The sequence below is a fragment of the Cydia splendana genome, chromosome 11, assembly GCF_910591565.1.
Source record: "Cydia splendana chromosome 11, ilCydSple1.2, whole genome shotgun sequence".
Lineage (NCBI taxonomy): Eukaryota > Metazoa > Arthropoda > Insecta > Lepidoptera > Tortricidae > Cydia > Cydia splendana.
The window spans coordinates 8,800,461-8,812,999 of record NC_085970.1 but is presented as its reverse complement, the minus strand read 5'-3'; the positions used below and the strand labels follow the sequence as shown (position 1 = coordinate 8,812,999).

At 36.3% G+C, this 12,539-nt stretch overlaps 1 protein-coding gene across 1 annotated transcript in view; it reads right to left on the bottom strand.

The window, feature by feature from the left end:
• Positions 1–12,539, bottom strand: part of LOC134794774 (apoptosis-inducing factor 1, mitochondrial-like) — a 47,579-nt gene that overhangs the window by 17,540 nt on the left and 17,500 nt on the right. Inside the window, exons 3-7 of the mRNA XM_063766554.1 lie at positions 12,263–12,400; positions 9,426–9,486; positions 7,299–7,435; positions 6,022–6,146; positions 7–194 (exon numbers count right to left, since the gene is read on the bottom strand). Coding sequence (XP_063622624.1) covers positions 7–194; positions 6,022–6,146; positions 7,299–7,435; positions 9,426–9,486; positions 12,263–12,400 — 649 coding nt within the window. The remainder of the gene's footprint in view (positions 1–6; positions 195–6,021; positions 6,147–7,298; positions 7,436–9,425; positions 9,487–12,262; positions 12,401–12,539) is intronic.

The window sequence follows — 12,539 nt, the reverse complement described above, 5'->3', positions numbered from 1 at the left end:
ACTCACCAACAGCAATCAACGCCTTCTCATAATACATGGGTCGTTCCCCGCACAACGTTTTGATGTAGGCAATATGATTCTCCGCATCAATCCTCAGCACACACCAACCGGACGCGATGGACACCGCCGGACCCTCCTCTTTATTGTAGAACTTCACGGGATCCATGAAGTTTTCACACTTTGATAAGTACATTCTGAGAAAAGTAGAAAGAGATTGATAAAAGTGACGTCATAAAAAAAGCGATTCTGACGCTTAATGCCAGGAACGCAAAATGTCAGATTAGCAGGATGCCAGATTCGCAAAAAGTCAGATTCTCAGAATGTCAGTTTCGCAGAATGCCAGATTCGCAAAATGTCATTTTCTCATAATGTCAGATTCGCATAATGTCAGATTCGCATAATACCAGATTCGCAAGCTGCCAGATTCGCTTAACGCCAGGTGGTTACTGTGGGTACCAGGCGACGAAATACTTACTTAAATAGAATAGGCATCATTACTTCATTCTCCCATTGCACCATTTTTTAATATCATGTATGTAATAAACCACTATAGTAGTTTGTGTTACAAGGGATCAAAATGATATATTTCCGTCAAGGGCGTACATTGAATCCTGAATGAAGCGATGGATTCTACAATAGAACCCCGAACGTAGTGAGGGATTCTAAAGTAGAATCCTGAGCGTAATGAGGGATTCAAGTGTTAACGCCCAAGACGAAATAATTTTGATACCGTGTGACACATACTGCTTTTCACATCAACTATGAGGAAAATATAAAAATCTTAATCTATGAGGAAATTATTATGTTTTAAAATATTATTCAAGCTAAAAAAAGAATGCAAAAAATAACAAAAACAGTGTCCTAGAACAGAAAAGTGCCACTTTGATCCCCCCTAGCACACACAGGCGGATTTTCGTAAATTTCTGGCCAAAAGTCCAATGTACCAAATCAACGATAATAGTCACGTGACTTTATTTTTTGTATCTGTATCGTTCCTAAGATTTAATGACAACCCTCATAACAATTTAAACGAACGTTTTCATAACTACCCACATTAACGAAATATCGACTTCTGACCAAAGGTTAATTACTTGTTAAAACTAAGTGTATTTATATAACATATTCTATTGTTTTGAAGTTGTTTGGTGTGATTTATATAATGGATTGTGAAGCTGGAGGTATGTAACTATATATTTAACATGAATGTCCATACTTTTCAGTTTGTTTATACACAGGAAAAAAAAAGTTAATTTACAATCGAATTTTTACCTGTTGGTTACTTATATTAGTGTATAAAGTTCAATATTCAATAGAATCTGACTACTGAATGAATATTATAGTAAAGACAAACATATTAGCTAAACTATTTTGATAGTTTAGGTTGCTAATACGTGCTAATCTGTTTTTTATTAGACAATTATCAGTTAGAAGTAAAAATCACGAAAACAGTTTTTTTATTATTTTTTCATTGTTTTTAGGTTCATCTTCTGAGAATATCATTATAAGTCGTCAACAATTGCTTGAATATTATAGAAAGTGCAATTCGAAAGATAATAATGAAAAACTTAACAATCTTTTTAACCAAGTAGCAAGTTTCTTAGGTGTTGAGGATGGTCTAACAAATGACTCAAAACAATTATTATCTAAGTTCGTATTCAACTACAAACAAAAGTGGGCATCTGTTAGAAGAAACAATGCCTATTTCAATAGAAAATAATGTAATTGGCTTAGTAATGGTATTTGTTTCGTAGTTAAGAAACAAGTTTCAAAGCAAGTAAGCGGAAGACCTTCGAAAGATTTCTGTGAGAGTAGTGATCGGTCCAAACGCAGAAAAACCGAAGACTTAATACGTAAGGAAAAAACTAGTAGTGAACTTTTGTTTGCTGCTAAAATGAACTTCAAAAGAGATGGTGATCTGAAATCTGCTAAAGAATGTGAAACTATAATTACAAAACAAGAAGCCACTTCTGGACAATCTCACATTCCTTTCACACCAGATGAAGCTTTAGCACTTGTTGTTGGAGCAAAACTTACCAAGTTCCAATACAATTTAATTAGGAAAAGTGCAAGTGATCATTACTGCAACATCTATCCTCCTTACGAAAATGTTACTTCCGCCAAAAAGAGATGTTATCCTAAAAATATATTGGTCAGTGAATCATCTGTAAAAATAGCTGTCCAAGACTTGTTAGATCATACAGCAATGAGACTTGTTCATTCACTGCATGAAGTAATTTCTTCGCTTTCTAAAGACCAACTTGATACCATGTCTTTGATTACGAAATGGGATGTGATGGTACATCTGGCCAAGCTGAATATAAACAACTATTTCAGGATGAGACGGTTTCAGATTCTAGTATATATTTGATTACTATTGCTCCTATACAGTTAGAAGTAGACAACCTAAGCGGAAGTGGTAAAACAATTATATGGAGAAACCCAACTGCATCTTCCCCGAGAAGTTGCAGACCCTTAATGCTCCTTTTCGCCAAAGAGTCGACCGATTTGATTAAGCAGTGCGTCAAAGACATTGAAACTCAAATAAAATCATTAAGAATGGTATTGAAATACAGTTAAAGCATAATTTAATTTTGTGTATGATTGATGGGAAAACCGTTAATGCTATTACTGACACTAAATCAAACCAAAGATGTTACCTATGTCATTTGACATCAAAAGACTTTAATAGTATACGTCTTAGTTTATCAAGGAAAAAAGTCAACGAGGATTTTTTTAATTTTTGGATATCCCCACTACATGCCTGGATCCGCCTTTTTGAATGTTTACTTCATGTAAGTTATAGACTAACTATATGTAGGTGGCAAGTTCGAAGTGCAGAGAATAAGAGTAAAGTAGACGTTAGAAAAAAATATATCCAAGAAGAATTTAGAAAAAAAATGGGCCTAATATTGGACAAACCCAAACCCGGATTTGGTAGTAGCAATGACGGGAATACAGCGAGAAAATTTTTTCATTGTTTCGAAGATTCAGGTGAAATTACTGACATAAACAAAAATATTATATATCGTTTTCTTATAATCCTTTTGGCACTTACAAGTACGTTTCCAGTTAATCCAAATAAATTTAAAATTTATTGCTGCAAGACAGATGTTGTCTTTATCAAACATTATCCATGGTACCCCCTACCAACAACTGTACATAAAATCTTATTTCATGGCCATGAAATAATGAAAAATTGTATAGTGCCTTTGGGGTTACTTTCAGAAGAAGCTCAAGAATCGAGAAATAAAGACATAAAAATGTACAGAGAAAGTTATTCGAGAAAATTTAGTCGGATCCAAAATGTAGAGGATGTGTTTAATAACCTTCTTGTATCATCTGATCCTTACATAACAGATATTTCACGAAAACATTACAAGAAGGATTCAAAAATAAATGATTATATCCAAAAGAACTAAAGTATTTATTGGACATGTAAGAAAAAAAAACTAATAAAATAAATATAGAAACAGTGAATCGACCTTAAATAAAGCTGTAGTTTAATTTAAATGTTTTTATTTGATTCCTAAAGCGTTTCTAACTTTTAATTCAATCCATTAGTTTTGGCCAGACATTTAGGAAAATCCGCCTGTGTGTAGCAGGGAGGAAAAGTGCCACTTTGATCCCTCCTAGCGGGGAAGAAAAAGCCCTTTTCCGAATAGGTGATGTGAAAAAAATATTTTTTTTTTACAATTTACGTCCAAAACTAAGTAGCGGCCAACAAAACACACTTTTGTAACAATTTCATGTACGTACGCTTTATGGGTGAAATGGAAGCAGCTCGTCGAGGCCTCGGTGAAGGCATTTCAAGACAGGCAAGACCTTCAGTAATGAAGAACACAAAGAAGAAGACGCTTTATGGTTACCGAGTAAAGTGGCTGTGACATGCGGACGGACGGATCGGCACACCAAAAGTACAAGGGTTCCATTTTTGCCATTTTGGCTACGGAACCCCATAAATGAACAAAAGCGGGCTTAATACCTAATGGCATTCTCTATCAGTCAACCATAAGGCCAAACAGAGACATGAAAAAATGGTGCAATGGGAGAATTAAGTAATGATGCCTATTCTATTTAAGTAAGTATTTCGTCGCCTGGTACCCACAGTAACCACCTGGCGTTAAGTGAATCTGGCAGCCTGCGAATCTGGTATTATGCGAATCTGACATTATGCGAATCTGACATTATGAGAAAATGACATTTTGCGAATCTGGCATTCTGCGAAACTGACATTCTGAGAATCTGACTTTTTGCGAATCTGGCATCCTGCTAATCTGACATTCTGCGTTCCTGACATAAAGCGTCAGAATAAAAAAAACGGTTGACAGCGCAAATATAATGGGCTGCTATTTAACTGATCACCAGATTTAATAAAATTTAATACCAAAAAAATCTACTTTACCACCCTAAAATAATAAACGATCACCAAAATTATAACACCATTTTAATGTGAAATGATTACCAATTTTATTACATTTTACTATCATATTAAAGGAAATGACACCAAACTAACCATTATTAACCCAAAAATTGTAAATGATTACCAAATTTCAAACCCCATTTTAATGTGAAATGATAACCAAATGTTTACATCTTGCTATCCTATTAAATAAAATGACACCAAAATAACCATTGTTAACCCAAAAATAGTAAATGACCACCAAAATTAGAACTCCATTTTAATGTAAAATTCTAACCAAATTTTTAAATCTTGCTATCCTATTAAAGCAAATACTCCAAAATAATCATTGTATACCCAAAAATAGTACATGACTACCAAAACTGTAACCACATTTTAATTAAAAATGTGCAAATATTTAATATATCGTTATCCTATTAAATTAATTAATCCACTTCCTCACCTTTTTCTAACCTAACCTAACCCACTTTTCTAGTAGCATTTCCTTTCTGTATGGGTCGCAGTTCAAACCTAACCTAACCCACTTTTCTAGTAGCATTTAGTTTCTGTAAGGGTCGCAGTTCAAACCTAACCTAACCCACTTTTCTAGTAGCATTTCTTTTCTGTATGGGTCGCAGTTCAAACCTAACCTAACCCACTTTTCTAGTAGCATTTCGTTTCTGTAAGTGTCGCAGTTCAAACCTAACCTAACCCACTTTTCTAGTAGCATATCGTTTCTGTATGGGTTGCAATTTAAACCTAACCTAACCCACTTTTCTAGTAGAATTTCTTTTCTGTAAGGGTCGCAGTTCAAACCTAACCTAACCCACTTTTCTAGTAGCATTTCAGTATGCTACTAGAAGAGTAGGTTAGGTTAGGTAGGTATACGGTGCGGGGTACGGGGGGTTGAGCGGGAGGGGCTAGTAATTTTGGCATCATTTTACTTTATTTGGTAATATGTATACATTTTTTGGTAATCATAGTGGTTTATTTAGGTGAAAATATCGCATTAATATGGTCTTCAAGATTTGGTGATCATTAATGATTTTTGGTGATTATTCAATATATTTGGTATTCGAATACAATTCGAAGTGCAGTCGTAATTAAAACGGTGGTACTTTTGTAATTTTAGACCTTATGTTTTTGGTGTTCAGTAATTTTTTTTGGTATGCATGATTTTTTTATTTAGGGTACCAAAGTATTTTTTGGTGGTCATTATATTTGTAGCCAATATAATGTACCTAAGGATTGGAGATTGGCTACGTCAGTCACCTGAGAGCGCACCAGCGACGCTCTCAGCGGTAGAAAAGCAGTCGCTGTAGCCGAAAACGGCTAGGAGATGAGTTGATGATGAATGTGAGGATGTGCAATTTTTGGTACCTACTTCAAAATTTTTACAAGAGTCAAAGGTTTCCAGTTTGAAAATCAAAAAAATTGATTTGTATATAAAAATATGAGAACTTTCCGAAATTATTCCATGTCAGAATTTATCAATTTTTGATAATTATAGGTAGGTACTTATCATTTAAACACCCAAATATATTTGAGAATAGTTTTGTGTATTGTCGACCGGTGCTTAGCTTTGCCCAAGATTAAGGTGTTCGTCTATTTACAATACGTACGTTTTGTACTTCTGATCGAAGTATTTCAGAGTTTTCATGTTAGGCGGCAATTTGTTCCACCACATAAATTTGGACATTGGAAGCCTCTCGTATGGCAATATGTCTTCTTTCGTCACGAAGAACACCTGCAGACACGATATATATTATACCTATAGGTAACTATTAAATTAATAAAACTCCTACGCTATATGACAAAAAAAAACTATTTTATGACAAAAATGCTTAACACAAATTTGGAAACTACTGGATCAATTTATCAAACGTAGCTAAGAACCACCGCAGGGACAGTCGACGTCAAAGATATGTTTACATTTTTCGCCTTATTACAAAGGCATAAGGTGCAAAAGTGTAAACATATCTTTGACGTCGACTGTACGTAGGTACCTAATGTTGTACCCAAAACCACTTTGTATGCGCCGTTGGCAGGTACTACGTCAAAAAGCGCATTTCTAAAAGGGCTTAAGAGTGCTGGTACCAGCTCGCTAACACTTATAGTTTTCGAGAAATCTTCATTGTTACAGCTCCCCTCGGTCACAACTCACCTGAGTCTCCCCTACTACCACAAGTTAATAGCTATAGTGAACCATATTAACACCTCAATAAGGTTTATTTTTGTTTAATATTTTTATGTAATTTAGTGAGCTTTGGTTGTCACACGACGATACAGACGTATTTGATATTTTATACGGGAGCTGAGATTTAAATATTTTAGGTGCACTACATATATCCGTCTCGCTAACGGAAGTGGCTCCTAAAACTAGTGCGATAGGGACAACGCCAGGTTAGGCGAAAAATCCTGCGTAAAACGAGGTTTCGTACTCGACTCTTTCCTTCTCCAAAACTTAACCAAATGTACCGAAATTTTGAGATCTAAATGGTAATGAAATTAGCTGTGTCGGACTGTTTTTAGGCTAATTGATGTCCGTGTTGAATACTAGGCTTCTCTTTGCCGAAAAAATCGTGAGGTCCAAGATGAAGGGGAATTTCTAAAGGCCGCTGTACATATTGGGCCGGCGTGGGCCAGTCTGGGGGACGCATTTATGCGTTAGAGGGAGCAAGTGATATTACTATCTCATTCTACTGCATGGCTGCGTCCCTTGGACTGGCCGGCGCTGGCCCATTGTGTACAGCCTTTAGCTACCTGTTGCAAAGCGACGAAATCGCGGAGTGAGCCACGCCTGGTCGCGGCGAGTCGCGGGGCGAGGTAATGCGAGTCGGGGCGGGGAGGTGCGTGGTCGTTCTGTACGATAATACTATTACTTATTCTGTGCTAATACCTTGGCTTTCTCGTCATGTTGCATGATAGTGTTATAGGCGGTCCACCCCGCGGGTCCGGTGCCTATAATGAGGTACTGCACGCACGGGGGCAGATCGGCGTCGTGGTACGGCCTTTTCACCTTCTTCCGAGGCCGCCCTGTAATAAAAATTAATTCAACCACACCTCATATGTCAAAAACTGTCCAGCTCTTTTGGGCAGTAGGGCGTGTCAAATAAATAGACATCATCATCATCATATCAGCCCTTTATCGCCCACTGCTGAGCATAAATAAATAGACATATAGGTACCTATGTACAATACATACCCACGCTCGTAAAACATTACCCTCCTTCTGATGCAGTCGGGTAAAAATACGTTTCTAGTAACAAAATAGTTTTAAATGGTATCTTTACCCAACTGCATCAGATGGGTAAAAATACCATTGCATCGCATTAGCATTGCATCGGTACCCATGCTCGAAAAACATTAGTAACATTACCCTTAATGTTACTAATGTTTTTCGAGCATGGGTACCGACGTATATAATGTCTATTTATTTGACACGCCCTACTGCCCAAACGGTTGGACGATTTTTGACACATGAGGTGTGGTTGAATTCGTCAGAATTGTGGTAGTGACACAGGCTATATAAATTTTGATAATCACGCCCGCAAATGAAAAAATGGACGGGTGGGGGAATATTTCTTTTCTTACTGTAGCAATATGGGTACCAAATGAAAGCTAGTGAAAAGAACATTTCAAAAATGTGTGTAGTCAGATTTTTTTTATAATAGTTGCAGTTTAACGTACCAGAAAATTATACTAGGTATTTTTCAACTTGATGTATACTTTTCTTATTTTTTGATATATTTGGTTAATTATTTTTTAACATTATATAGAGGATATTCACAGTCACTAGGACTTAGTTATTTTGGACTAATCTATTCAGCCATTTTCAATTTAGAGCACTTGAAAGTCAACTGTGGATTGCGAAAGAGTTTAGCAGGCTAAGCGAACAAGAAGTGCCCCCAACGACGGATTTGGTCACATATATATTTTGGGGATCTCGGAAACGGCTCTAACAATTTCGATGAAATTTGCTATATGGGGGTTTTCGGGGGCGATAAATTGATTTAGGGAAAACGCGCATTTTTGATTTTTTTTTTATGTTTTTCGAGCAAAGCTCAGTCTCCCTGATATTAGGTTTATTAGAAGAGATTGTATAGGTACCTACATACTAACTTATCTTCACACTGCACTGGTACTTTATTTATATATGCTAGTAACTACTTGTTCGATAATGTTTTTTTTGACATGACGCACGAATATTTATGCAATTATTTTAATATGTGTATTTACCTACTGGGTATTAGTGGCTACTCTTGCATATTTTTTTTGTAGGTGAACCTCCGCGAAAAGAAAAAAAAAGGAGCAGAAAAATAAAATGTTTTTTTTTTTAATGAAATATAAGGACATGATGCAGGTTAAAAATATGCATTATGTAGTCTATTTTATTGTTGTCAAATATAATTTTGTTTGGTTAATCTAACTTGAACAGTTTACAAAATATTACACTTTGAATGATACACTGATTATTTTACATTATCCTGAATAACTCGAAAGCAAAAGAAGATCGAGGACTGATATTAAGCATAGAGTGTTCTTAGGAACTGCCAGTACACCACCTGAAAGAAAGACCAAATCCGTCGTTGGGGGCACTTCTTGTTCGCTTAGCCTGCTAGACCCTTTTGATTGTTTCCTAATAATTTGTTAGAACAAGTATTGAAAATGTTACAGTATGTTATATAATTGTAATCTACTCACAAAGCTCTTTCATTTGGTGCCTGGTATGTTTAAAAGAAAATAAAAATAAAAAGTGCGTGCAGCTGACTTTATGACGTCACAGCACCCCCCACCACTTTCGCGCTTGTCATCTCATATATTTGCGTTCAGGGCATTACACTGAATGCATCGATACCAGATTCACCCATATCCGAGACGACATGAGCGAAAATCAATTTCTAAAAGACTCGTACTTAGAACCTAAAATGCTCTAGTGCAGAAACGTATCATTTTCTGCACTCCTTTTAGAACAACAATGACCCTCTTTCAGAGCATGAGAAATGTAAAATTAATTTCAACTTACATACTGCGTCGTAAATCCCCGATTTCGTCATTTTTTCGTTGTATGCCCAATATTTGTACACCTGGCAAAGATAAACCATGTCAAAAATAATAATAATTAATAAATCAATAAATATAAGTTTTTGGCAAAAATTTCATTTTAGGTACAAGCTTTTATGGCTGACTGTACTTTTCTTACGACAGACAACTAATACTCATTGAGACAATTCTAAAAACCCCTAACACAATTAGGTTGCGCTATTTCATCACAGAGTTCCCATGGCCACCTCCTGTCTCCATCATCAGATCAGCTCGATGGTACCATAATATTGCATTGTCATCCGATTTATACACGCATGCAAAATTTCAGTTCAATCGGAAACCGGGAAGTGGATCAAATTTAACTTGCAAGATTTGATTACAGACCGACAGACAGACAACGGTCAGGTGAAACTAAATAAAAGCTTGTAATTATAGGACAATTTCACACAGATCAATCTAGTCCCACGGTAAGCTCAATAAGGCTTGTGTTGTGGGTACTAGACGACGATATATATAATATATAAATACTTATATACATAGAAAACATCCATAACTCAGGAACAAATATTTGTGATAAACACACAAATAAATGCCCTTACCAGGATTCAAATCCGGGACCTCCTGCTTCGTAGGCAGGGTCACTACCGACTAGGCTAGGAGGCCGTCAAAATATCGTATAAATCGATCGAATGATGCCATCCCTACGCTTACGTACCATTGACCGGGGTGACTTTCAAATGCAGGGGCGACTTTAAAATTCTAGTTTTTAAGCCATAATACATATTTATGCGAGATTTTTTACAGTAGGTGAATATGAATATATAGTAATCTAACTAGTTACAGGAACATTTTCAGTAAATAATGAATAATGGTAATTCTATGGCCGTTTTAAATCTATCAAAGTGAATGGTCGTATTGTATTTGAACATTCATAGCCGGGTCTATATTAATTCGCATAACGTAATACTCCTAATTCAAATTGGCATAACGTATGTTACGCATAATTTCTAAATCGCATAACATTATTCCGCATTACTGATTACGCATAATGTTAATGCGCATAACGTAAATTGTCATAACGATGACTTGGGATAAATATAATAAGCATAAAGTTACTTTGCATAATTATTAAATGGTATAAAATAAATATAAGGCAAATTAATAAAAATGTAGAACGGCTGGTTCAGTAGGTTCAGAGAACGAAGTTTTAAGTCAATGTAGCGCTTTTTTAGATCACAAATATCACAATACGGTTGCCAAAAATTTAATTAGCAATCTTGCGGCCTTTCTCTAGGGCTTTCAGCGATTCGAATCTTGAGTTTTTGACTTTTGCTCTGTAAATAAAATCACTAAAATAGGTCTAAAACGCACTTTAAAAAAAATTGCACAATAAAATCAAAATATGAAAAATATTTATAAAACCTTAAAAAACCAAAACTTATTAAAAAAAAAAAGAACACGAACTTACTACGCCTTAATAATGCTTTACAGCTCATAGATTATTATTTGTTACAACAGCTTCGCTTCGTTTCGCTCGATCCTGCCTTAGTCTTGTGAACCTGACCTAACCGAGTTGGTTTTGCCTTGATCCATCTAATTCTCTTGCTTTATTAAATTATGTTAATTCATTTTGTGCCAAATAAAGTTATAGTTAATAATGTTATGCATATTTAAATTATGCGGATTCATTATTATGCGCAATAAGTGGTATGCTTTTTTAATATTATGCCTGTTCAATGTTATGCACAATTATGTTATGCCAAAACTGTTATGCGAATTCATATTATGACAATTAATGTTAGGCGTATTAAGGGGCACCCTTCATAGCCAGGTTCCCAATATGCCACGTGGTCGAATGCTGATAGCGACCCGGCACCCCGACTAAGGCGGGGTCGGCACTCGTTGGTGGTTTTAGACGGTAGTCCTCCACTGGTTAGTCCGTCTTACCCCCTGGTTCCCCCGGGCCAGGTGGCATGCGTAAACGCATTTCCCCAACATTAAAAAAAAAACCGGCCAAGTGCGAGTCGGACTCGCGTTCCAAGGGTTCCGTATATTACCCAATTTTTAACAATGTATTTTTTATACGTATGTGACGCGAGTGAATTGCCTTCAAAAAACCCGTAGGGGTCGGATCAAAAACTAAGTAGTCCGACTCACGCTTGACTGCATATTTCTAATAGGTTTTCCTATCATCTATAGGTAAAGAACTATTTTGTATATTTTTTCAAAATTTTAGACCCATTAGTTTCGGAGATAAAGGGAGGAATGGTAATTTTTTGTTTATTTTCTTAAATAACGTTAAACGATTTATTTTAAAATTACAAAAAAAATATATTTGAGATTCTCAAATGACATGATTTGACATGTAACACTATATAGTTTAAAAAACATTATTTTTAAATTTTCTCATTTACCCCCCAAAAGTGGTATTTGGGTCACGAATGTAAATATGTGTACCAAATTTCAACTTAATTGGTCCAGTACTTTTGGAGAAAATGGGCTGTGACAGACGGACAGACAAACGCACTAGTGAGTGATCCTATAAGGGTTCCGTTATTTCCTTTTGAGGTACGGAACCCTAAAAAGGTTCCCAATATCTATAAATTGTGATTGTGATTACCTATGCAGTATGCAGATAATCTTCTTTTCACTATCTTTCTGAGGTAGAAATGAGGAGTTAATAGTAAGGCGCTTAACACACTGGATACGAATCGCACATCGCTCCGATGTTTGAGCGAGACAGCGCACGTATGATCGCATATCGTAACGACGTGGGAGTCGTATCCAGTGTGCTAAGCGCCTAAAGATTGTACTAACCGCACCCATGGCAGCAAGGAACGCGGTGGTAACCAAGATGTAGAACCACGAAAACGGCTTTTTAGGGACCGGCGGGCATGGCGGCGGCGGCGGCGGGTGCGGTGTGCAAGTGCCTTTTCGCGCGCAGTCTATTGAAGCCTGAAAATATTCAATGCCATACTAGTGTCTAAATTTGTACGAAATTGAGAAGCAACCTTTATCTAAAATATTATGGTTCGTCCAGATCTCGCGAGTGCCTGCTTACGCGCCATTTATAAAAGCCTGAACACAGCGGAGG